At 41.7% G+C, this 27,605-nt stretch overlaps 1 protein-coding gene across 1 annotated transcript in view; it reads left to right on the top strand.

Moving 5' to 3' along the window:
* DPP6 (dipeptidyl peptidase like 6) overlaps positions 1 to 26,805 on the top strand; it is a 427,953-nt gene extending 401,148 nt beyond the window's left edge. The window contains exons 17-26 of the mRNA XM_072851537.1: positions 10,736 to 10,783; positions 14,969 to 15,067; positions 17,400 to 17,469; positions 19,435 to 19,629; positions 20,367 to 20,421; positions 21,322 to 21,427; positions 22,284 to 22,342; positions 24,852 to 24,924; positions 25,024 to 25,097; positions 26,659 to 26,805. Of these exons, the coding sequence (XP_072707638.1) occupies positions 10,736 to 10,783; positions 14,969 to 15,067; positions 17,400 to 17,469; positions 19,435 to 19,629; positions 20,367 to 20,421; positions 21,322 to 21,427; positions 22,284 to 22,342; positions 24,852 to 24,924; positions 25,024 to 25,097; positions 26,659 to 26,805 (926 nt within the window). The remainder of the gene's footprint in view (positions 1 to 10,735; positions 10,784 to 14,968; positions 15,068 to 17,399; positions 17,470 to 19,434; positions 19,630 to 20,366; positions 20,422 to 21,321; positions 21,428 to 22,283; positions 22,343 to 24,851; positions 24,925 to 25,023; positions 25,098 to 26,658) is intronic.
* The last annotated feature ends 800 nt before the right edge of the window (positions 26,806 to 27,605 follow it).

The following is a 27,605-nucleotide window of genomic DNA, read 5'->3' as shown; positions in this document are numbered from 1 at the left end:
TAGCCACATCAACAGCTCTGAAGACCCCAGCCAAGGCTGAAAGCCAACTTTAGATGCTTTCCTTACTGCAGGTGCCATAAGCGATAGCTCCCAGGAAGGGACCGGGAGGAGGAGGCTCTAGGTGGTTTCTACCTGCTGTCCCAACTGATCGTGCCTCTCTCTGCCCCACCTCGCCTTGCTATGAAATGCAATAGCCCTATAAAGCACCTTATAGTATTTTTCATCAGTACGTCTTGGAGGACCACAGCACTGTATGTCCACAAGGACTGGAAGACAAAGTCAGTGCTGCCACTGAAAGAGGCAACTCCATCCTCTGTCCACCTCGGGGGCTTTTTCACCAGTCTGCTACCTGTGCCACAAACAGGCTCACTCTGAGCTGGGTCCAGGAACTGAACTGAATGAATATTAAGTATAATATTTTTTTTCTGCTGGGGTCAGTTCTAGAAGCTCTTCTGCTGTTTTGCTGGATGGTTGTACAAACATTTCTGATCACGCAAGGGAGTGGGAATACTGGGATGGGACCAAGTGGCCAAGGTGGGGATGGAAGTGGACAACACTAGTTTAAATTTTTTAGGGAACCACAGAGCGAGGATTTGGGAATATTTTATGGGCCATCCAATGACTGCAGCTTGTTATTGCTGCACCCCAGAGTAGACTGGTATCTATATTCTCTATTATTCACAACTAAATTATGGTTTTCATCTGCTAGCCCAGAGTTACATTATGTTCCAGCACATCAAGTGTTATGATATGCATCAACAGAAAGGTTTGCTACTTACTGGCTTATGTGCAGCTCATGGGGGTTCAGATTTTCTGAACCATCTGAGCTATCCTTGGCCTGGATCTGGTGTCTACAGCAAGGGGTAGAAAGCCAGTGTTTGACACTGTGCTGTAGGGGTCTGAACATGATGTTGTCTTTCTGGGTAGAGCAGGACAGGCAATCCCGAATAGAATGCTATCCTTGTGCTACTGCACAAGGCAGGCATCCTAGCCAAAATACCTGGCTAACAAAATCCAAGATGCATAAGAAACATGGAGGTAACGCTGAAGTGCAGCTAAATGTCCTGCAATGTGATAACAGCCTCCAGGAACCAGGAATGACCCAACAGTGTGGGTGCAGGTTCCCACCCAGCCGAATGCTAAATGAGCACAGCAGCCGTGCTCGTGCCTGGAAGGCATTCCTGGTGGTTGCTCACATATTAGGTCACAGGGTTACTTATCTGTTGTGACCAGAATGGTTTCCTATACAAGGATGATTATGACAATGCTTGGGTTTTTGTATATCCAGTAGCGGGAGGCTGTAATTAGTGCTTCCAGGCAAACTGTGACTTTTTGGAACTTTTCCTGAGGCTTATGAAGCTTAAATTAGTTTCTGCTGTTTGAAAGCATGCACAGACTTAATCTCTGGGTCCTATTTACATTATAATTACTATATAATTCACATTTGCATTCACTTGACTCCCTTTCTTACTTAACAGCCGAGGTTGGCTCTTGCATCTCAACTCCTTTGTGCGCAACTCACGGGTCAGAAATCCCGTGGGTAGAAGCAGGATGGGGAGAGCTCACTCTCGCTCCCTCACATGCTTGTATGACTTCAAAATAGCAGACTGATAGGAAAAATCCCTTTTGCACAAACAGAAGGTACCACAAGAGCTTTTTCTCCAGGAGAAGAGAGGATGCTACTAGTGGTTTGGAATTTGAAAGAGAACTTCTTTTCTATCGGCTGTTAACAACGTAGTTATTAATGTAGTCTGAGGTTAATTAAAATGGTGGCTTTTTGGGATGTTCCAGTCACATTTTGTCTTCCTTTAAGCAGACCATTCATTTATGTTATAAAATATTCCACTGTATTCTTATACATCTTTAATGTGGTGTAAAGTACCCATAAATACTCAGTGACATAGAACAAGTGGAAAAAAGTATGCATGAATATTTAATAATAAAATTAATAGAAAACACCTGTGATTTCCAGTGCATGGGGGAAAAAAAGATTGTGAAATGAAAGTGAAACTCCTATCCCCTTTAAAATTACCTCATCCTGCAAAGCACTACGTGTTCCTTGCTTTTACATGCTTTGATCTTGTTCTTATTTTGATTCTTGCTTGTAGATATAAGCTGTCTGGCATTGCCCAGAGGAAGGTGATCTATCATCTGCTTGCAGACAGGGTCCTTGTCATTTGGTCATTCCGTACATATAAAATTTTGTCTGAACTCCACTCATAGGAGATAAATGACCATGACAACAGGCTTCTTCCGATGCTTCAAATAATGAAGCTTCACAAATCAGGCAGTGGCCTCCTGCATGTTGAGACTAGGGTGCATGTGCGTTATTTCCAGCTATATGAGCGACCTTGGTTGAACTCATTATTCTGCAGTGGATAGTACAGATGTTACCATCCCTCAAGATTTAAAGCTTCCTCTAAGGAAAAGTGCTTCTTTCACCTTGTTTGCCAGCTGGACCAGCTGTAAGGTTTATTGCTGGCTTTTGTTTTCTGTTTGCATGATACTTGTTTAGTTCTGTATTAATGCAGTCAGTACATTAAGGATATATTAAAACCTGAGAACTCACAAGAGGAAAACAGCTTAATAACTAGACAATGCAAAGCAATGTTTTTGTTTTGGGGGGTTTTTTTAAGTTAATACCCAGCATCAGTTATTATTTAGATAGCTAGGATATCATTATTTTGTTGCAAGAGAATTTTACTTATGGAAAAGAATAAATTAAGATTATCTAAATCAATTTATACTAGGCTTTTAATGGAATAAACACAAAATATGCAATGGGGTTTTATTCTGTTGGTGTTAATGAGTTGTAAATGGCACTGAGAAGACAGTATTTTCTTTCATACTACAATTACAAGGAAATATCCTTTTCCCTTGAATATATCAGCAGTATTTTTATTAGAGGAGCTGGGAGGAGTAACAGAGACTGCAATGCTCTTCCTCCCCTTCCACAGCTCTACCAGGACATGGATGTACCATCTCTCCATCATGACTACACTGCCATTTGTGATAATTTTTAATCACGGAATCACAAGATCATAGGAAAATTCAGTTTGGAAGGAACCTTAGGAGGTCTCTGGTGAAACCTCCTGCTCTAAGCAGTGTCAGAGAAGAGATCAGACCAGATCGATCAGGGCTATGTCTAGTCTTTTCTTGAAAGCCTCCAAGGATGGAGAGTGCACAACCTCCCTGGGCATCCTGAGTTATCCAGAGACTTTCCAAGGTAGGCAGGGAAGACAAAAAATGTCAGGCATGTTCCTCCACATATGGTATTTCTCTTAGGATTAGCATATACTAATCCAATAAGAAACAAGTATATTTTTTAAAAAGGGAGACATGTTAAACTTTTGCTTTCATCTCTTTTCAAAGTTTGCAGAAAGCCTGGATTAAAATTGAATTGCAAGAGGTTAAATTAATGAGGCATTCAATTAGATATAGCAGGAAATAGAACAGAAATTAGAAAAAGAGAGTTGGGTATGGGGATTTCTCTGTTCAGATTTGTTCTTCCAACCATAGATCTCAACCAGCATACTAGAACAAAATACCTTAGCCTTCTGGGAAGTCAGTGATCCCCACGTGAGCTGGAGTGGTTCCCTCCTACCTCTGGTAGGAGGTCTGGTAGACTTACGTCTCCAGGTACACAGTCATGGTGCACTATCAGGTTCAGGAACTCTGCAAGCAAATTCTTCTAACCTACCTCCTTTTTACAGGTGATCTTATCACTATAATGGATGAATGTACCTGCAACGTTTCTTGAAGGTCATAGGTTTTCCACGTTCCTCTTTGGAACCATCCACATGCATTATTGCATTATGGTTTTTGAAAACCTTAGCGAAAGCCTCGTGAAAGGAAGGAAATGTTTTCACTCAGCCCACTCGATGTGATACTTCATTGGATGATATTAATTAAGGAGAGGATGGGGATTAGTGAAAGGATTGTAAGGGAAAGTTAAGTACCAGCTAAATGAAAGAAGGCGGTAGATTACAATGAAGAGAAATATGAGGCTAATTGGAGATCAGCAGCAGGGTTCATTAGGAGCTGGTCTTGGGAATGACCTTACTTAGATTGTTCCCTGGCAGCCTGGGAACCCAAAGCTGGACGCAGCTAATGGAATTTGTTAAGGCCACAAAGCTGATAAGCATCATCAGAAGGCAGAGAGAAATACTGGAGAATCTGGCTGTCTTGAAGGGCTGGAGTGGGAGAAATTAATGGTACAAAGAGCAAAATTAAGCACATGGTGATTCAGGGCAAGAATTTGTCTTGTATGCTTGAAGCTCAAGAGTTACAAATGCCTCAGAAGAGCAGGTGGGTGCCTGGGCATGCAATGCTGATCGATGGATGTCTGCAAACCACCTACTGGCTGTGGTCATGGAAAAGGCAAATGCTCTTTTAGGATGGATCAAGCAAACAATTTTCCGTATAATTGGGCAAGTAACATTTTCACTGTATAAGGACCAGTTAAGATGTCCTCTGCAACAGTGGTAGAATCCTGGTCATTTCTGTTCAGGAAGGAGGAACTGAATATGAAATGCTCTTGCATTGAATAATAAGAGGAAGAGAAACTTTGTCTTACAAAAGGGACCTAAAATAATCATCTAGTTTATCCTACTGGCTGAGAGCTTTGGAGACACATGACTGCTCTAACTATAATGGGAATACTCATGATTAGTAGAAAACAGCGTGTTGGAACAAACCCAAAAAGGTGTAAACTGGAGTGACAGCCAGTGTAGCTTCAAGTTAGAAGGCAGCTCCTACCAGAAGAGCGAGACACCAGTAGGAATTACATCAGTGAAAAGAGTTATATTTAGAGGGCATTTGTCAATACTTTCATAATACACAATTACCCAAAGAAGCAAGGGAGGGTCTTCTCAGACCCAGAGGTCCCATGTCCTTCTGTGTTTCAGTGACCATAGGACAGACAGTGGGATGGAGCTGGTTAGTGTCAGCCCAGCTTCCCACACCACTGTTTGTAGGCACCTCTCAAAATCCTGTGGAATTGACTTGAGGACCTGACCATGCTTATTCACTCGAGCAACCTTTTGAAGAACTCATCAGACCTATTTTGTGTAGTATAATTAAGGACAAATCTCTTGCTCATTTGCCCTCTAGACACTGCTAACTGAAGCCACCTCAGAATGACCAGATTTATTTCTGCTTTATATAAAGTAAGCATGAAATTTATTACTAGTATCAGATGGGGCAGAAACAAGCAGTACCATCGGTGTGGTTTGTGCAATCTTGCATGTTGCCCGAGAACAAGACAGTATTGATTATTTTACAAGACAAGTTACATTTGAGAAGTAAAGATTAGATTAAAAAATTAAATGCCTTGGGGAGGGTGAGTAGCAGCACAAATCTGTTTGATATTTGTGTCAACAAGGTTGCCAAAGCAAACGGCACGAACATCTGTCTGTAGCATCGACTGGAAAATACTGTAAATGGGAAAATATTTTAATTGTAAGAAGTGGCTCACAGAACTCCCCATGTCTTTATTTATTAGGATGATAATATCACCCCAATACATAAACTTTATGCAGCACGTATAAATAATTCATGGATTAGCAAATAAAGAGATCTGGAATCTGTACACAGAGATGGCTGTTGCCAATTATCTCACTTGTGCAGAGCCAGACCCTCTCAGCTCCCATTGCTTGCAGCTGCTCTTTTAAATCATTCATCAGTGCTTAAGAGATAGGCTAGTGGCGCTGGCAGAGAGTATTTGAATTTTCATTGTTTACACACTGTGAATTTAGCTTCTGGTCTGAAATTATCTGCCACATTGAAGCCTTTGGAGAATATGGATGAGAAGAATAAGACAATTCCTCTTTTTTTCCTTTTTTAACACTTATATAACTTTGATTACCTTTTTTGCAATTTTACTTCATATTCCTTTTATAATCACTACTTCCATTTTAAAGTTGTAGCTGATATAATTCCCTATGCTGTTTAGATCATGAAAACATCAGGAATACTTTGGAATATTCTCTTAAAAGTATTACATAACAAATGTCTGTTAAATATGTTGTTCAAAGTTTTATGATTTTTCATTTTTATTCTGGAAATCTATACCTTACCACCTAAATATCTAGAGTTGCTTCTTTCTAATAGTGTTTAAGCAGAAGCCTCTTGAAAATGATAACAAAAGCTGCTTAAAAAATTGATGACAAGCCACAGCCAATGCTTTTTCCTGTCAAATTACTGAGGCACTGAGTTTCTGTGCGCTTTCAGATCATGGCAGGTAGTACTTCCTTGATGATAAATTTGCCTGTGTCATTATAGTGATATGGCTTAATTTACTTCTAGCATGGATAATGACAGTAACGTTTTTAAAGTCAAAGGCCTTATGATAAAGCCAGACTTTCAGCTGCATTAATTGAAAATCTTATTCCTGTAACTAGAGATTTATGCAGCATTACTGACTCTGCATCTATCCAGGAATGTATAGAGTATGTCTATACACACAGAAGTTCTCCTGTCAATAGTTTTGGTCCTTTCTCTTAAGCTATAAATAAAGCAGCAGCATTAAAACTGCTGTCAAGTTACTGGAGTTAGCTGGTGCAATGCTGGAGCCAAGAAGAGGGGAGTGGAGCCTGCAAGCCAGGTGAAGCGGTTCCAGCTGATAGTGCTCCAGCGCACCCCATCCCGCTCCTGCCAGAGGAATGCAGAGGGATAACGGGGCTACAGAGCCCGTACGGTGCCACCCAGCATCCTAAATATGCCCACACATTGGAGCGTATCACAGCCCTGCTTGTAACTACCCCTCTGCAGCCGGGGCCGGGGGAAGAAATCCGACAGCATCATCATCCCCTCGTCATGCAGAAAGGTGGCCTGACTGTGATTTTGGGAACAGTCACCCATGTTATGGGTTATGTGCTGGGCTTCTCTTACTCTTTCACATCGGGGGCAAAACAGCTCAGTATCTGCTTTACTTTCTTAAAGTGGATCACTTTGTGTTTTGTTCTGCAAGGAGCACAAGCAAACGCTTAAATTCAGCCTGCACCTGATGCTCACATGTGCTCAGGACCTCTCTAAGCAAGAGGCAGAGCGTTTGCAAAGTTTTCGGGGGGGGGGGGGCAGGTAGACACAGGCGCTCATCAGCGCTGATTAAAGAGCAGAAGCAGCAGAATGTGCCAGGGCTCAGGAGTCCCAATCAAAGCCTGTTTGGAAGGGCTCTGGAGAGAGGAGACACAGAGCAGAGGATGTCCTCACTCTGCTTCTGTCAGCTCCCAGCAGTTCATTGAACAAATTAGGTTTCACTCTCAGATCCGCAAATGACAGTGGATGGCATTTACCAGATGGCATGTGTAATGGGACTGTCACACCGTTATAGGTTTAAAAATAAAGTATGGGAGGCAGCTAATGAATATACACTTCCTAATTTCAAGAATTTCGTTCTATCCCTGTCAGGCATTAGGCACTCGACTTGTGAGTGTTGAAAGACTTTCAATGTGTGTGTATTAAGAGACATAGGCTAGCATGTAACTAGGCTGTTTTACTTTAAAAATTGGCATTGAAATAAGCAATTTACATCATTCCTATAAAAAGCTATTTTTCTTCTTAATGACTTTTAGCCTGCTCACAAGTGAAATGCATTGTTTAACTAGAATGTCATCACTAGGAATATTTAATATCAAGAGTAATCTTTCACACAAACCTGATGATTCTACTCCGTAGATTTCTGTCTGTAGCATTTTTCCTCATTTGTTAAAAAATAAAAATTGAGAAACTCAAAAGTCTACTTTTTCAAGAATACTGATTCATATTTTAAAATATTTTTATTCGATATTACCTCAATCTGAATATCTTTGTATGTGACCTCACTTTAAAATATTGATTTGGGGAGATGACAGGAAGGTGGTGAGACACTAAGGAACACAATATATAATACATGGAATTTTCTAAACTACATACTGGCTTTTTTCTTTATTTAGTTTTTCTTTATTTAGTTTCTCACATTTTTTCCAGTGCCAACACAAAAAGGAAAAAGTAAATTAGAAAATAAAAGGATTGTATACGTTGTATTTCTCTCTTTATCCCTTTCTTTTTGTTAGGCATTTTTGTGTTAATTAAAGGACTGCTCTAGCTCTGATTGAAGTCATTTGGGAGGGTTCCTTTTATTTTCAGTGATGATTTTATCATGCCCATGATGAATTGTTTACTAGGTTTGTTGCTTTTCCAGCAGACTGGCTTCTGGGACTGCAGGAAAAAAGCAGGGCAGATTTATAAATAAATATGGTCAGCATATCAATGTATATTGGTAGTAGAAAGGTAAATTCAGCTAAATCCTGGTAAGTAAAACACAGTTTTCCTCTGTGCATTACACCCACTTAGCTGCATTCAAAGAAAATGGTGCAAAGGAATCAGGTTGTTAGTGAAGAAAATTCTCAATTACTAGGAAACAAAAGTCAGGCTGCCATATCAGTCAGCTTAATTATAAAGAAAATCTTTTTCTACCTCTTCTCTGTATAGGTAAGGTCTACATGTAACACTCTTGATTGTATGCCATGGGATCTAGTTTCTTGGCAGCACGGGGAAAACCACTGACACAATTATACTGCCCTAAAGCCTTTCTTGCTCTCAAGAACTTATTTCACTTACCAAACCAGTATGGACGGCTCACAGTAACCCATTTTTGTTGCCATTTGTGTGCATACTGCCAGTTACAGCATTTCAGGGGCTTTTTCTCAGCCACCTCTACACAAATTGCTGGTGCACATGACCAGTGATCACTCAGGATTTGCTTGTAGGTTGGAGGACTGAAGACATCTTAAAGGGCTTGAATCTCAGTGAATATCAAGCCTCTTTAAGCTGTCTTAATTTTGAAGCTTAAAAAATATTGGGTCTTTTGATATTCAATGTAGTTCAACGGCAGGTTTCCCCTGTGTGCCAGCAGCATGCCACCAGACTGAAAGTAGGAAAGTAGGAAACCAAGGAAAGTAGGAAATGTGGTTTCTAACAACATTTCCTCCACGGGTCATTTGTAGAGACGGTTGCAAATGTTGACACCCCCACCGGCTACACAACCTCATTCCATAGTAAGTTGCAACTGGAAATACAGTATATACAAAAGAGAAGTCCTGCCATGAAGATTGGTGAGGCTGCACCTCGAATACTGTGTTCAGTGTTGGGCCCCTCACTACAAGAGAGACATTGAGGTGCTGGAGCGTGTCCAGAGAAGGGCAACGAAGCTGGTGAAGGGTCTAGAGCACAAGTCTGATGAGGAGCGGCTGAGGCAACTGGGGTTGTTTAGCCTGGAGAAAAGGAGGCTGAGGGGAGACCTTATCACTCTCTACAACTACCTGAAAGGAGGTTGTAGAGAGATGCCTGTTGGTCTCTTCTCCCAAGTAACAAGCCATAGGACAAGAAGAAATGGCCTCAAGTTGCACCAGGGGATGTTTAGATTGGATATTAGGAAGAATTTCTTCACCAAAAGGGTTGTCAAGCCTTGGAACAGGCTGCCCAGGGAAGTGGTTGAGTCACCATCCCTGGAGGTATTTAAAAGACGTGTAGACGTGGCGCTTAGGGACATGGTTTAGTGGCGGACTTGACAGTGTTAGGTTTATGGTTGGACTCTATGACCTTAAGGGTCTTTTCCAACATAAATGATTCTATGATCTATGATCTTCACCCACACATGGAGTGGGAGCCCTCTGGCCCTGCTGTTTTGGATCTTTGCCGGGTGTACAGATGATCTTTCCTCAGCTGCTCACACTTGCTGCTGCTACATCATATTACATTATGGGGAACGGGAAAGAAAGAAAGATAACCACTCTCTCTGAGGTTAAGGATTAACCGTTTCATCATTGCAGTGCTTCTTCCACCTTCCTGAGCAGTATTGTCAAACTCATTGGAAAAGCTACAAACAGGTATGGTAGTAACCTACGAGTGGCTGTGCTGGGTCAGACGGAAGCTCCTTTTGGCTCAGCGTCCTGTCTCCAAGAGCAGTCAGCACATGATAACTGAAAAACAGAGAGAAAGAAGCTGACAGATACAAAATGAACCTAATCTCATGTCCCATCCCATTTTTCTATCAATCAGCCACTTGGTGACTTTCTGAACAAGAAGCTGAATCCAGACCACTGTGCTAAAGACTATAGCATCCTACAGCACCATGTGCTGAAGACTATAGCATCCTGTGGTAAAGACTACAGCATCCTAAAGACTGTAGCATCCTATGGCAATGAATTCTGTGGTTCACTTATGTGCATTGCATAGTAATGATAATCCTCTTTGTATACTACTGACCGATTTAAATACCGAAATGCTGCATTTTAAGACAGCATATGTGGTCTTTTCAATGTAAGAGCCAAACTGGTGTTTCATTCATTTAAAAAAAAAAACAAAACAAAACATTTGCAAAACAGCAAGAGTTATCCACAGCATATAAAATGTAAATGCTTTGTGCTGTGATGTTTGGGTGTCATTAGAATAATTTAAAAAGCAAGTTATTTAATTGTGTTTGTGCTAATTATAATGTTTACAAATTAGGGAAAGATGCATTTAGTGATCCATTGGGAAAGGGCTTTGAAACCTCACATGTCTTTGAGTCTACAGTACTGTCATTTATTCATAGACTCTTTCTAATGCCAGGGTGATTTGCTTTTTAGATTACTCTTGCATGGAAAGCGAGTCCCAGGAGTCTTCAGCTCCGTGGAATTCAAAACCAGGTTCACGTGTGTCTGTGTGTGCTTCAATAGATATTTAACCAAGTTCTTTTCTTCTTCTTTTCAAGGTCCCCGAGTCCCGATGGTGACTGTTCACAACACAACTGATGCACAGAGTAAGAATGGGCTTGAGCCTTGCAATTCTTCAGAGCAAAGTAGCCAGGCAGGACACTGAGATGTAGCTGCTTTTTAGTAAACGTACACTAGCCCAGACTCTGCTGAGCCACAAGTCTTGGGGTACAAAGACAGTGGTTTGGGCATGACATTTGTTATCAGCTTTCTCAAAAAAATGCACAGTCCAGATCTCTCTCTCTCTTTTTGTTAGTCTTTCACAAATACTGATTTAAGTCCTACTCAAAAATAAGAAATATTTAGCTTAATCTATGATTTTAAAAAAATCACTCTGATATGGATTACCAGGTTGAAAGAGATAACACAGAGGAATGAGCCCCACAAGTTGTACCTCTGCCTGGTTTCCTGATCTGTTCATGGGAATTGTAGCACTTACTTGTTCAGTATAGCTTTATTAATGCTAGTGATTCACATCTACACCAGTGCGAAGCTGGAATTATTCCAAATACAGGTTTCTTCCCTCATAATCTTTGGTACTGGCTGTAGCCATTGCCAGACTGGTTAGGACTCCCTGTAGAGCCCAGAGAGCCATGAGGTTTCTGAGGTTCCTCCTTCACACCTGTAGCAATACAAATTATCCAGAAAGATCAATTTTTTACCCCAGGTCAGCAAGGCAGAGAGCCTCAGAGAGACAGCCTTTCTCTGTCCCTTGTCTACAGGGGTCTTAAACCAAGGTGCCCTTTTCTCTCTTTCATGAGTCTCAAAAGACTTCATAGCAGGGTGTGGGACTGAGTGGCACATGAAACCAAGATTTATCTGCTCCCGTAATTTTGATGGGAGACCCTTATCTTTCATTTTAATGTACAGTTTAGCCCAGCCTTAACCTGCAGTTAAGGACTTCAGGCATTACTGTGATCCAAATAATAAGCAACACCTTTATTCTAGCTGCTCTCTATGTGGCCAATTTATCAGGTATCAGTTTACCTTAACTGGATTTATGGCAACTTATTGTTCTTGTATCTGCAAAGGAGCAGAGCAAACCAGGGAACTTGGTCCCAAGCTAAAGGTTTTCTGTGAAATGCTGAGCTGCTTAATTTCCCACTGAAGGTGGTAAGTGTCAAAGGAAAAACTCCTTTGGCACCAGGACATGTAAGAAAAAAGCACAGGTTCCATCTTGCTTTATACATTTTCAGTGTGTGACTTTTTATTCCCCGTTCTCTCAATTTCTGTTGGCAACATGCATTTCAAGCCCTTACCCCACCTAGAAAAGTTTTGCTTGTAAGCAGGATGTGTAGAGTGCAATCCTAAATTCTGATTGAATTTTTTAAAATCAAATTTAAAATCAGATTTGTGGCATATTGTATCTTTTACCATTAAAATAGAAATACTCAGCAGCGTCCAATACTGTTAAGGAGATGCATTGTACATTTAACTCTAATTATCCTCTCATATTTTTGAATTCATTTGTTCCAATTAAAAAATTCCTTTGCAGAGAAAGGCATGCATAAAATTTAGCAGCATCCTGGGACAAGTTAGGTTAAAGCAATGTACTGCTGTGTGACTGTCCTGTAAGGGCAGCAAGAAAGATCTTTGCTGCCAAAAAAAAGCAGCACAACATACCCTGGACCATGGCTTAGACCGTCTGCCATCGTCTTGCTTATGGGATGACTATGAGATAAATATTTCATTTCCTTATGCCTCAGTTTCCCCACTGGTCTACAATTTCTGGGTAAAAGTGCCATGAGAGCTGACTGATTTTGCTGCCCAGAGGAAGGCTCTCACTTTTTGTTCATGTTCATGTTATTGCTGCTGGCAATAGTGGGATAGAGGTATAACTCCGTGTGCCATTCTGGTCCCTTTTGACACTACTTCTGCTACAAATAAGCAAAAAAAATAAGCATTTGTAGTTATTCCGGCCTACAAAAATACAAGAATTGCTTTTTTAAGTACTACTGAAAGCGAATTGCAAGCTCCTAGCTTTCCAGTCTTTCTGCACGAGTGACCGCTGGTATCTCAGTCTGTGCACCAGGGTGTATCAGCTCTTCTTCCCCGCAGAGACCTGGGCTGGGCAGTGCCCTCGCTGAGCATAACTCCAGAGCAGCCCTGGCGATGCCTGCAAGGCTCTTCAGCCCACAGAGGATGTTGCCACAGGGCCAGGAGAGTTTCTTAGCTCTAACCTACAGCTCCAAAGAGGCTTTCTTTTTTTCCCCCTTAAACACAATACCGTAATTTTACCATAAAAACGGAGATGGCTGACTGCCTATAACAGCATATACAGGGTAGTGCTCTCATGAACTGTGTTATAGCCTCCTGTATAGTTTTATTAAATATTTTTGGGTGAATAAAATGAGAGATACTATAAAACAGAAATAGCAAATGAAAGGCTTGAAAAGTAACATAAAACACACCGAGACTAGTTTTATTTTGACAGATATATATGTGTAGCATTTATTACATAGAGAACTCGATCTAGTCAGGCACAGAACACATCCCCTACTGAAATTCATTATTTTCTGCATAGGATTATCATTTCCCCTGGTTCCTTTTTTTCCCCCTCTTTCTTTTGCTTTTGAATAAAGGGCAACTGACAGTTGCATGTTACTGAATTTACTTATTTAATATGAGCCCATTACTCTATAAAGGGAGTTTGCCTCTGTATTCTGCAATAATCTGATAATAGTGAGTTACACTGAATATTATAGTGCGCTTACATTTAATTAAGCAATGACCATTTGTACTCCACAGACTCAAGCTCCCTGTGGTCCTAAAGCAGAAAAGAAAGTCCTTTAGGAGATATGCCAATCTTTTTTATTTCCTCCACAGTCTTCCTGGCTTTCTGTGAATGCAATTATATGAACAAATAAAACGGCTTGACTAAATTCCCCTACGTGGCAAGCCCCTTTCTGCTGATAAAGCTACTTGTGTGTGCCATAATTAAATGAGAATCTTAATATTTAACTAAACGTAATAGGGTGTTGCTTTGGCACTTTTGTGGGGGTTGTGGTTTCAACAGAGATGAGCCAGGCTTTTCAGAAGCAGGGTGAATAGTCATTGAACCAATAGACTATTGCTGAAAGATCCGTGAAATGTATTAACTGGGAAGGGCATGTTTTTGTGCTGTGCCTGCCTATTCAGCAGACATGGGCAATGAGAGCATGCTAATCAGGTACTGTAAGTATTATCTGAGGAGCTGGGGTTACACGTCTATTTATCAGTGTGTCTCGAAAGGGAAGTTACAGTCAATGAAACACATAATTTGGTGCAAAACCCTCAAACCCTCCTTGGGTTCACGTGGCAGAGATGATGCCCTGGATCCCCCTGGTTCAAACCCAGCTTGCTGCAATGGACATGAGCACTGCAAGAGGCTCCCCAGACCAGGATTCACTGCCACCACAGTGGGATCCCCCAAACCCTTGAATCCTTCCCCCATGGGGCTCAGGAGCCTCACCATTACCAGGAGCCATTTCCCACCACCTAGGACATACAACCTGAAACGTCTCCTAAAGATGGGCCCTTTCCATACCAGCTGGGGAGGACTTACTCTTTCTGCTGTTGGAGGTGGCTGCTTTTTCTAAAGAGGCTCAGCAGTTAGAGCATATGGCCAGGATGTGGGGTATAAAGGTTAAATCCTGGGAAGGAGGAAGGAATCCTCTATTTCAGTCCCAGAGAGTCTTTGGATAAGACACACAAGCAAAATTAACAATTCTTGAAACACTCTGAAAGCCAAGACTCCTCCAAAACCTGACACTGCAGGGTTGTATGATCTTTGCCCACTCAACTCTCCCCATGGCTCTCCTTCCCATGGATTTTCTCTTGTGTAGCAGCACAACATTGTCCTGAAGCCCTCCAAAGTCTCCTCCCTTTCCCCAGTTACTGGGGAAACACAATAAATACAATACAATAAATGTAACTTGAACACAGACATTCTTCATTTGATATCTAGCTTTGCAGGGCAGGTAGGTGTCTGACAGTGTCTCAACACAGAAGGTCACATTCCCATTTGCTGTAAATCAGCTGAATGTCACTGATTTCAGGAATATAGCTTTTTGCCAACACAGAACCTGGAAGAGGCTTCAAAGACTTAACTGAATTAGACATCTGTGAGGACTAGAAGGAAATTCTTTCATAAGGAAACTTGTGTTAAAAATATTAAGGTGGCTATAAAATGTTAAAAAATTTTTTCACAAACAATGCCAAAAGTTTTTGTGATCTTGTCCTTCTTCTTTCAGAAATTTTTGAGCTGGAGGTAAATGAAAACGTGCAGCTGACTGTAAATGACAGGCAAATGCCTAAGGTAGAATACATGGAAATCAAGATAGATGATTACAGTAAGTAGCACCTTTCCTCTCTCTTATTTTTCTTTTTCACTGCTATTGCTGTGAAATGATACAGTCATCTTGGTTAGACTGGCAGGAGGAAAAATTACTTTGGCTCTCAATAAACTCACACAGTTTGCAAAGCACTCTCTTAGGATGTGCTACATAAGGAGGTTATTACAGAGACAGGATTTGATGAGAATGCAGCTGAAGAAAGGCAAAATGATAGGGCTGGGGTTTTTCTCCTTTCAGAATTCTCTTTGCAGAGAAAAAAACACTCTGGGAAAGGACACGGTGTGGTGCCCCCATTGTTCGGGGCGTTTGTGCTAGCCGGACTGGAGTATTATTTGAGATGAGTTTGAAGTGGGGTACTGTATGTGCTTGCTGGCTATAGCTGTGGCCACCTTTCAGTATACAATACTCACCTGCAGTGAATGAAGATGACTTGCCAACGACTGCCCATTGGAGTCATTCAGGATTCTTTGAGAAAGCCGTATCATTTGATAGGGTTGGAAAAAAACAGCTTTATGAGAAAAGCCAAAAGAGATTTCACCTGGAGTAAAGAAGGCAGAAACTTGGAGCAGTTTATGTCTGCAGCTGGTGCATTATGTGCACACCTTGTGTAATCATTCCCCACAAATCTATATGCCAAACAGGACAGAGAGAGAGAAAAGCCTAATGGCAAACAGCCAAAGTGTAAGCATTTTCTGCCTGTCTCCGTAGTTGTACCTGAAACAACCTAAAAAGCATCTCCTCTGGCTGTAAACAGATATCTTACCTATATGTGTAAAATCCACATACTCAGTGTTGTGCAATGGCTCCCAAAAATCCCAGTTTATGTGTATGGTGGCAACTCTAAAAAAAACCCCAAAGAACCCACCCTGGGTTCAAAGTATGACCCATAATATTTCCCATGCCAAAAAGGAGCGTACCTCTCAGACTGGATGCAGTGAAATGGAAGCAGTGAGGTGTGATGGATGGCAGGTTACTAATTTTGACCATTGCCAGGTGTTACAAAATGTGAAGCAAAGGCTGAGAGACAGCTGCCGATTGAAAAGGATCATAATGGCCCTAAAGCGTTCTGCTTGCCACAAGGGCATTAGGAACATAAACCGGGGCATGAAATAACAAGAACAGACGTGCGCTTCCAGGCCTTATGGGCAGGAAAAGATGGGGAAAGAGCCTGTCATAAAGATAGTGTCTATCCCCACTGTGAGCCAATTCGTAGTGGCACTGGCCGTTTATTAGGAATAACTCAGCTTGATGCTAAATTTCTTAACTGCAGGTATCATTGAAATGTGATTCTGCTCATTTAACCAGAAATATATATGTGTGTGTGTAATAAACACAAGCTGGCCACAGCCATGTGGCTATTCTTCTGTGCCCTCCCTGTATTTTCAAGGCTTTGGGCTTAACAGCCTTGGGAACACTGCACGTAGCGCTTTTAGTTATATTTAAAGTCAAGCAGTGGCCTTTTTGGTTGTCCCTGGGCCATTGATCCAATTTGCAGCTATTAGCATTCAGATGGAATAACTAATTAGGCTGAGTGTCAGACAATGATTGCAAAGCAAACCACTTAAACTGTGTGGTTAATCTGTGTATTAATCTACTGAAAATGCTCCTAATACCGATTTAATTGCTGGGCCTTTTGCTAATCTGGATTGTAGTTAACATTTTAAAAATAAATGTGCTCTCATTAATGTTGAAAGCATTTGTACAGCAGCATTTTTGGCTATCAATACCAGGCCATAGGAAGCAGTTAAATGAAGATTTGGTGAGCGCATCTCTCACTTACATTGGTTCAGTACCAGTATAACGACATGGGTTTCAGCACAGTTATCACCTATTTTACAGCAAAATTAAGCCCTCTAAAAGTTAGGATTAAAGTACATGTTTCTCTATCTGTCTTCACACCATTATTGCAAAATAATCCTATTCTCTCCCCAAGCCACCATACTTAATTGGGTTTTAAATTATCATTTTCATTGCCGATTTTCCCCCTCCTCTGCTGCCCTGAAATATTGATTTCTGGCTGTGTCACTCATCCAGCTGCCAAAAAGGAAAATTATAGCTATTGCCAGATGTTAATTGAATGCTGTAAAAGTGATGCATGACTGAACAGCTCGCGCTGTACTCCCGATTTACATTTCTTGTCACCTCGGCTATCATAATATGGGTCTTTTCTTTGACAACATCTGTGTTCCTACGGTGTTATTTACCAGTGCATCTGATGAAATGCCATTTTATTCCTGCTCGTAAGTGGCCAAAACACCAGAAAAATCTATTAGAGTTATGTCAGCGTTCCCACACTGACCACATGCTGTTATTTGGTTTTTTCGCCTAGAATTGCCAATGCAGATCTTAAAGCCAGCAACCTTTTTGGACACTGCGCACTACCCCTTGCTTTTGGTTGTGTAAGTTCTTGCTCATCCTTTCTTTCTGTTCACGTTTTTAGGGCAGCATGGAAACCTCAGCCATGATCAGAGCCTTTTAAGATATGTTTTGTACAATGAAATGTTTTGTACCGCTTTGGCAGCTAAGTCCAGCACGTTGGTCCCTACCCCTTGCCTCACCTCAGAGTTGGGAAAGGCTAGATGTAGGTCCCTTCTCTCCTGTGTTTGAGCCAAGGATTTCAGCTCCCAGGAGGGTGCCCAGGTGAAATCCTGCAGAGTAAATTGTAGGATTTTGTAAAGTTGTTCCATGTACATTTGCAATTCAGTAATTTTGAGGGCAGAAACAGGAGGGAGAGGAATAAAAGATGGACATTGACTTTCTGTCCTGGTACTTAGAGCACTCACCCTGTGCTTAACAGGTAGTTTTAGAGTGGGTTGCAGTCAGCCCTACTACAGCTTAAATTTTAGATGCCCTCATGCAGCAGTCCTTCCCATGTAAATGCTGGTGTTCCCTGAAGTGACAGTGAAGGGAGAGCTAGAAACCTTTGGAGATCTCTCAATGTTAGCTTTTATATTAGGTAGTTAGGATATCCTCCTGGCAGGCATAGCAGATGGGTATTCTTTATGCAACATTTAGCAATAATAATACACATTACTGAGTTTTTTCTGGCAATTTGGAAAGAAACTGGGGGAGGGAAGTCACTGACCTTGGAAGAACCTGTTTGGCCCTGGCTGCATCCCACTGCATCGCTTGCTCCCTGCCAGGGAACACCCCACAAGAGAGAAACCTCATGCAGGAGTGATGAATGCCTGATGAATTCCTGAACACCATCCTGCACATCCCTCCATGAAGGACAAAAACACTGCAATAAGCATGCCGTTACATCACAAAATTACTGCAGAGAAAATGTACTTCATTATACAAGTGCTTGAGGAAGATTGGTACTCATCAAGCTAACAGCACTTGATTAGGCTGCCTCTGAAGCTGGATGTGCCTGGGTCTCGCCTGAACAAATGCAAATGACTGAAGTCACACGCACATTAAAGTCCTGCAGTGAGTTGCCTGATGTCTCCGAGAACCCCAAAAAGGACAAGTAGATGGAAGGGCCAATGGCTCTACAGTAATCCCAGTCCTAAAATATTACTTCCCGTCACCATCATCTCTTGATTTTTCTGAGCTGTCTGGCTGAAGTGGGGTCAATATTTCCCAAGACAGTTCCCCTGTGCAGGATCGGGCCCTAAGCAGAATGGTGAAGAGAGAGTCTTGCCCACCCATTCTCCTTACCCACCAATCTGGGGCGAGCCTGGGCATTTTTAAGCTGTTAGTTTTATCACTTTAAAAGTGTTCTTGTGCTAAGCAGTGATGACAGAAGTGATTGACAGCCCATCTACAGCCACTCTGGAGAAGCCCACAGGAGAGGGAAGGTCTGGGCTGGGTGAATGGGGGCAGTAAATGGAACCCAAATGCTTGCCAGTAAAGGAAAGGGCGATTGATGTCTGCAAGTTTCATCCAACATATTTTGGCAGCACCAGCACTCCCCAAAGCCAGGCTCTTCACAGAAACCCCTTCACCAGAAAAATCTCTGTAGAAAATAGCTATAGATTAGAGCAGGCATAAATGAGGAAAAATCAACTGACCTCTGCGTCACTGCTCTGGTTTACTCACAGGAGGAATCCTGCCCAGTTAGGGATGCGCTTGCTGGGTTTCTTCAAAGCTCAGCTTAGCGCAGTGATAGTTGCTGTGCAAAGAGGGAGGCAGAAACCAGTCTGCAGCTTCCACCCCAGCCTCAAAACCCATCACACACAACCAGCCTTCTGCACATCGTTGTTGCAGAGACCAGTCTCTCCTTCTTGAAATCTGCCCTGCCTTACGATGCACGCGGGAGCTGCTGATCCCCTTTGCCGTGGCAAGCTCACGGCCCTGGGGAGGGTGTTTGGCCTGTACTTGGTGCCGTTGCCTTTGCTTGATGCCTATTTCTGTTTCAGAGACGGGACGCCTGGCAGCCAGATTGTAACGGAGAGATTTGAGGTGACGTGGGAAAGCGTCATGGTCAGCTCTCACAACACCATCGTGCTGAAGTTCGACGGCCGCGGGAGTGGCTTCCAAGGCACTAAGCTATTGCACGAGGTTAAGAGGAGGCTGGGCCTTTTGGAAGAGAAGGATCAGTTGGAAGCTGTCCGGTGAATGACACTGCTATTGAAGAAATTAATTCATTAATGACAATTAACCCAAGACTGTCATTAGTCCTGGTTGCTTTAATGGTGTGTAGGGTAGAGCAGGTAGATGGGAGGGAAGGACAAAGTAGTCATACAGCTGTGACCAAGTGATGGCATGCGAGAGAGAGCTCATGCCAGCCAGTGCAGAGGGAGAAAAACAAGCCTTCAACAGAGCTAAATTAGAACACACTTATCTGTATCACGTGTTCAAAGCCTATTTATTTTTAGCTCTGTACAGTCATACAGCTACAAACAAGTAAGCTTGAATATCAGCTCCTACATTAAATTTTGCTGGCCTGGTAGTTGGAAAAAATCCACCTTTAAACCCTTAAAACTTTTTAAAACAGAAAAAACAGCATAAAACCCTAAATGTCAAGTCCTTCCATATAGTTAGATTTATTCTGCACATAATCACACTAAAACCAGTATCAGAGTAGTGCAATAGCATCAGCTTTATTATGACTTTCAGAGGTAGTGCAGGTTATTTGTTGCCATTGCTTGGTCAAATCCAACACAATAGGTTGCAAGATTAAATCGAGCAGAGACTCATGTGAAAGCAGCAGGTAGCAGCGTGAATTTAGATTGTCTGAATAATTTTTCTGCAGCCACCCCAAATTCAAGCTGATAAAAATCACACTATGTTTGCTATATCTAAGAGAAAAATATTTTTAACCCATTGTTTCTCCTCTCTCATGTTCTAGGACAATGCTGAAGGAGCATTACATTGATAAAATGCGAGTCGGTGTGTTTGGGAAGGTAACGTTTTCCCGTTGTTCCTCTGTGCTGTTGTAGTTGGCTGATGTGGCTAAGTAGCTGAGCTAAATCCTGATTTATTGAATATGTCAGTGGTGACTTTTTTATTATTATTTATTTTTGAGGTAGACTGCTTCTTGCTCAGAGATGTTAAAGATGAAAGCTTTCATTTTATCAATGTATTCGTCAATTTTTTTTATTAACTTCCAAGTGCAGAAAGTGACTATTTTTATTAACTTCCAAGTGCAGAAAGTGACTTCCAAGAACAGAAAACACTGTCAGATAATTATTTTTTTTTTCCCCTTGCAAACTTTAATTTCATTTTCATCTTGTCCCTTAAGGCCTATGGGAATGTGGGTAGATCTAGCTCATGCCATACAAATGTACAACAACAATATTGATTTCTGAGGCTGATTTGCACCACAGTGTGTGCCTGGCTGGGGAACAGCAATTGCAAAGTACACACGGTTTGAAATGAGAATGGGACTGCGAGTAGAAATTGTTTATTGTGGTGGATACAGGCTTAGAGTGGGCGAAGAGAGCTGCACATACAGCAGCATCTCTGCAGGGAATTAACAGGCTGATGGCAGACGCTGAAATTGTGATGTCCATTATAAATAGCAAAAGACTGGGGTAATATTTTGGAGAGGTGACATACCTGATTAGACCTACAGCTATAAAGTGGGATGAAAAGAGGCAGGCTCAAGCACAGAGCTCATGTTCAGCCACATCTGCCAAAGCCAGGGAGACGTCCCTTGTTTCATGTTTTTTCAGGGCAAGGTATTAAGGGCTCTGTAATGGCTGAGAGTTTGCTGCAAGGTCTCAGCTGCCCTGTTTCTGTACCCAAAAGCAGCAGTGCCTCATGGCAGGACCGCTGACACTCCTGTCCCTTTTGTGTTCCAGGATTATGGCGGCTACCTGAGCACTTACATGCTTCCAGCCGGCGAAGACAACCAGGTGTTCGCCTGTGGAGCTGCTCTTTCCCCGCTGACAGACTTCAAACTATATGGTAAACCCCATCCCAGAGCCCACAGACCCTCTTGCTGACCACAAATGATGTTTCTGCCCTAACCTTTCCCAGTTATCTTCTCTTTCTTCCCCAAGATCCTGCCTGTTTTGTATTGTGTGTCTTCTTAGGACTAGCTATAAAACCTTTTTTCCCCCTCAAGAGCAATTTTGCTGGCACCAGTGGGACCAACCACGGTGGTCAGAGTAATAAAATAACTTTTATTACTCACTCCTTTTAAATAAAGGATAATTGGCTCTAAACCCCTCCAGCCTCTGACACCAACTTGCACCACTGCCTTGAACATGCTTCTTTCTTGCTGAACCATCCATCCGTGGTCCAGCCTGCCCCCTCATCCTTTCTCTGGTGGCAATACTCCACTGCAAATGGTGGTCCTTTCTCTCAGGGACACCAGTTCCCTTTGTACTTAGTGCCAGTGAAAATCAGGGGACTGCCATGAAAGTCAGTGGTGTTAAGCCAGCCTTTAGGTCCCGTACAGTTATCCCTGAGACCAATGGGAACTTGCAGTATACTGTTGATGGAGATGGCCCCATGTGAAAGGAGAAAGGGACACAACACGATAGTGCTCTTCTCCTCTCATACCTTGGTTGCATTAAGGAAAAAAAAAAAAAGGCTCTTCTGTGACTTATTTAGGAACCATAAGTAGGTGGTGATAATGAAAGACTGTAGTATCATGCATATTCTTAGTGCATTTTCAAAATCTTTTAGAAATATGTCCTGTGTAACTAAGGCATTATTAGAAGAGAAGATCTTTTTTAGTATTTGCAATATTTGACCCAGAAGCACCAGTGTACTCACTTATGACTGAAACAGATATTTTCTTTTTTTTCTTTTCAAGCTTCAGCCTTTTCTGAAAGATACTTGGGCTTGCATGGGATTGATAACAGAGCATATGAGGTAACTGCATGGACACTGCATTTCCCTGATAAAATGTGAACAGGGTTTTAACTCTTCCTCAAGGTGTTCTCTGTTGGGGACGGAAAAGGGATATGCAAGATGGACTCACTAGTAAAACTCTATATTTAAGAGGCAGCAAGATGTCTTTCAGCCTGCTTACTACTTTTGTTGTCCTAATAGTAATGATGAATATGGATTTATTGATTAGCCTTCATGTCTGCTTCTCTAAATCGGGTAAATACAGTTATTCCAGTTTTACAGTTTGAAAGAGGTGAGCCTGAGTGACTCAGATGTGCCCAAATGGACACAATGTCACAACCTCCTTTAAGGTTCATCCCAATGGTCTTGCCACTTTGATTCTCTCTGAGGTACAATTTGTGACCCAAAGTCAAGTGAAGTTCAGCTTCTCTTGGCTTTTTCAATGTAAGCACAGATGTGGTATTTCAGGTAGGCAGAACTCTGTGCCAGAGTTGGGCAGGACATGGAAAAAGAGACATGGCACCAGTTAACAAAGATATTATTTAATATGTATGATGGGATCAGTTGGTTCATGTCTTCTTTCCTTCAATTACCTGGAGGAAAAACCTAATAAAGAATAGTCACACAAACAAAATTTGTTAGACAGAAAACATTGTTAAACCTACTAAGCCTTGTCTTCAGCTAGAAGACATGAAGGCAGCAAAGGTTGGAAACTCTTTTCTTACAGAGAAGGCAGGTCGCACCCTGTGCCCCTGCAGTGGACAGTGGAAGATTTTCCTGGCTATCTAAATACTGAGTTCATTGTCGCTCAGATTTTGCACTCATGATCTCTAGATCATTGCAAACTCTTTTAGTCCTTTTAGAATTTGAAGGGAGGTCAGTAGAGGTGAAAGCAAGAGAAAATGTTCCAGAAATGAGAGCTTTGTATTGCCATGTGCTCTTCGTTCATTGAAAAGCTGGCCTAAGCAAATAGTGGTACTTCTGGTTGACTTGGGATTAACTGCTAGGAACAGCACCTGAGCTCTCTGCAGAGCATAGCACTGTTCTGAGCACAGACCCTAACTGATATACATCTCCTACACGCCACAGTTAAACCGTGAATTGCTTAGGGAGAAGAACTGTTCCTAACCCATGAACCAGGCATGAACTTTACAAAAGTCACATAATTCAAGACTTGATGTGGACTCCAAAAAAGCTGTCATGTGGTAGGTTACAACTGAGAGAGTAGAAAGGTAGGAGCCTTATAGGGGGAGAACAGAGTGCAAGATATATGCATACACCATCACAAGACTTAAGCATCACAGCCAGCAATCTAAGGATGAGAGAATTCATTATTTAAGTCCAACAACAGAGAGAAGATCAGAGGGCACTCTTGCAAAATTTGCAAACACTTTCTAAGTCTATACAGAGTGTGGAGCTGCAAGAAAGCCAGAACAGGCCTGCATCCACCAAAATTTCCAAAAACTTGCCTCTAGCACCAAGGAAACATTCAGGGCCGCTTCTAATGTTCAGGGTTGCGTTATCTTTTAAATAAGGAGAGATACACGTAATCTGTAATGTAAAATGACAATGACCATATCTTAATAATACATGCCAATGTCTTTAGCCAGCTAATTCGACCTCCATAGCCAGGTATGGAAGGTCCTGTTGCTGTTGGAGATGCACTTGTCTATCTTTTGTGGAAACCACGGAGGACAGTGGGAAGATGAAAACAGGTATAAGATAGGATTGATACAAGGGTGTCTTAACTGAAAAATACATTAACTCATGTAAGTGAATGAGAGCTGGGGCACATGCATTTAAACAGTGAAGGGAAACATGAATTTAAGTTGAAACAGCTATTCTTCCCTGCCCCCCTATAAAGCAGTAACATCTATGATTTGAGATGTACATTCCTTTTGCCACTCCAAGACTTTTTTGGAGTCTTTTGGAGTCTTCTTGAGACTTGTATTCTTCTGAACAATGCAGTAAAAAGTGAAGAAGTTCTTCATTTCTCTTACCCAGTACCATTTGCAGTCACTCAGATTTGTATTTCCCCTGTGCATCTGAAAGACAGTTGGGGGCAAAGGCATTCTCAGCAGTGGACACTTGAATTTAGTATCAGATCCTCCCCCGGGCTGTCAAAGCTCATTGTGGCTGGCTTTCAAACCATACCAAAGTCACTCCAGCTCTCTGAAGAGTTCTTAGGCATAGGCACCTGGGCACACTTTTCATCAGTGTTTTGTATTAACTGGAAATTCACTTTGACATTTCCCATGTATTGTGCAGTTCAGGCTTTTGGTGAACATTATCAGAACAGGCGAGGGTCTCTGAACTCTCCCTGCTGCTGATACTGAGCCTGGAAGGACAGGGTGGGGGGTCTATTTTACCTCCAGACTGATTCAAGTAGCCAAGAGAATACACTGTACTGGTGTCTGCTTGTTATCCTTGTGATGAAGTATCAAATGGAATTAAGTGCTTCTATTTTCTCCATATAAATTGCTAATTTCTAGCAAGATTTTTAATCTTATTGCAACCTTTACCTTCACAGATCACCAAATTAGCACATAGAGTCTCATTACTGAAGGAACAGACATTTTTGATCATTCATGCTACTGCTGATGGTAAGTTAGCCCATCATTTGAGCTCATTATATGTTTGGGATGGCTTTGATTTTTCTTAATTAAATTTGCCTGTTTAATGATTGTAATCTGTTTTTACAGAAAAAATCCATTTTCAGCATACTGCGGACCTTATCACACACCTAATTAGGGCAAAGGCTAATTACAGCTTGCAGGTACAGTATGTGTTTCCTTTTTTCATATTTGAACAGTTATTTCTCAGTTTGAACTCAAACTGCTGTTATGAAGCAAGCTTTGAAAAGCCACTTGCAAACTCAGCCTGGCAGTAGAAATAGCACCAGCATATAATGTGCTCCTATGTACTCCCGCGCTTATTTGATACCACTATTTTGGTTTAGACAGTTGTTGAACAGTTATTAAATTACAGAAAATTAGGTTTTGAGAGACATATCTCTAAGGAATTGGTGCCTGTTTACTTTCTTTGGGAACAACAGGCTAAATTCAGGATGAATTACAGGGAAACAGGGATCTAAATTAAATCAACCAGAAAAGTTAAGCAGAGAAATGTCTCTTAAATCTGACATCCTGCTGTGAACAACATGCTCTGGTCTGGAAAGCCCCTCTTTCTGACGAATTACATCTCTGATTTGCTGAATGGCCCATGTCCAAGCCATTAAAGCTTCCAAAATTAACTCATCCACCAGCCATGGGGATGGTCCCTGACCTCTGCTACATCTCAAGCTATGGCCAGGAGAGTGCAATCAGCTCAGGATCAAACCAAACCAGGGACCATGCTACAGCTCACAGTACAGATGGTTGCATTGCAGCGCCCAAGTCCTACTAAGGCTTGATTTACTGAATACCAGTTCCCTCTGGCTGCATCTCTGCGGAGCTTCACGTGATGGTTATGCTCACTCCATCATGTTCCAAAGGCAGATAGGCTGGAGCACAGACACAGGAGCTAAGCAATGAGCCCAGCGTGGACTGGGTCAGCACTACAGTGACTGAGGCGCCCCTGCATATTTCCCCATGCAGAAGCATTAGTACTTTAGAGCTTGAAGCCACCGATGGGCTTGAGGCACCTCAAAGATTAGTTGAGGACTGAATAGAGGGCTGAGGGATCTACGTCTTGGATTGAGGTACTCAACAGTGAGACACCTTAGTCCTGCCTGTAAGGATCCAGCCCTAGAAACTAATTTTTCCCCCTTTAGTATCCTGGTCTAGACAACCCATTACAATCCTCTTGCATTCCTTCAACACATGCAGAAGTTATCTGTTTCATTAAAATGGAAAGTTGTGTTTAAACTATTTCATTTCTATCTTCCCACATTTTTTCTGTTTAATTACTTTTCCAGCAAGCTTTATTTCAATTTTTTACTTAATGACTTTTTTTTTCTTTAAAGCCCTCATTTTAGTCAGTAAAACCTAATGCTTTTTCTCTCCACAGACTTGCACTGGTTGGTTTTTTTTCAGTTTTCACAAGGAGCAAGCACTGTTATTTCTAAGTGTGTTCTGGTTCTGCTTAGCCTGAACTTGTTCAGAATGGAATTAAATGGAAAATCCTCCCCCAAAAAAGTTCCTTTTGAAGGAAGATGCAAGTCTGCACTCAGAGCACTGTGGTGCCTGCATCACCCTAGACCTCATGTGCATCTATGGGAAGACACATGGTGCTGAGCAGAAGCAGTGGGTTTGCAGGCCATCTTGAGCTGCAGATATGGGTGGTCAATCCTGAGACTTTAAGCACCTAACGGTGTGTATTTTCTTGTTTCTTTGCAGATTTACCCTGACGAAAGCCATTACTTTAGCAATGCAGCATTGGAGCAGCATTTGTACAACTCCATTGTCAACTTCTTTGTAGCATGTTTCCAAGTTCAGGACAAACTCCCGATAGTCCCACTGAAAGAGGAGGAGGACGACGATTAACCCTACTTGTCCGTGCTAAGCACAAGGCAGATCTCTCTAACAATATGCAACTGGATCATTTTCCTGAAGAAAGAGATGTTACGTTGTTAGCATGTATTTAAAGAAAACTGAAAGCAGCTCATCTGCTTTACTTGACAGCAACTCCTTCCTAAATGGAAGAACATTAAGCATGGTGAACTCAGCAGAAACTGCTGTCTGAAATTAATCCATCGCAACCAACATCTTCTTTTTCTTTCTTTTTTTTTCCCTTTTTTTCTTTCTTTTTTTGTTTGCCACAAAGTGACTTCTAGCGTGAAAGTGGCAAGACATGGAACTTGAAGGAACACCCCAAGAAACCGCTTTGAGGACTGGAAGATTTAATGTCTCTTTGCATTCGAGCAATCAAGCAGTAGCAGTGAAATCCGTCATCCATACTAAGGTTACTATAGTTAGCATCACCCTGTGTCAGAAAAAAGATCTAACCTAATACATGGAAAAGATTATAGCACAATTATTTTAAAGGATATATACTTCATATATACTTGCCTGCTCTTTCCCATGTTCAGAAAGTTTCTTATTGCTATAGGACACACAAATTCAGTTGTACAAAATATTGCTATAGTTACACTGATCTTTACCTTCCTGTAATTATTCCTTAATTTTGTATAGCTTTTTCTTCTGTTTACATTGGGTCTCATGCTTCTCAGCTCGTTCTGGATGGGGAAAAAACATACACTGAATTAACCAACTCACTTTAGACCTTAGGGGTCTAAAGAGGCAATGGGGGTCGAGGTACCCAGACATTAAAAAATCTATTAGAC

This window comes from Ciconia boyciana, chromosome 2 (genome assembly GCF_034638445.1).
Source record: "Ciconia boyciana chromosome 2, ASM3463844v1, whole genome shotgun sequence".
Taxonomy (NCBI): Eukaryota; Metazoa; Chordata; class Aves; order Ciconiiformes; family Ciconiidae; genus Ciconia; species Ciconia boyciana.
This window is presented reverse-complemented; position numbering and strand designations above follow the sequence as displayed.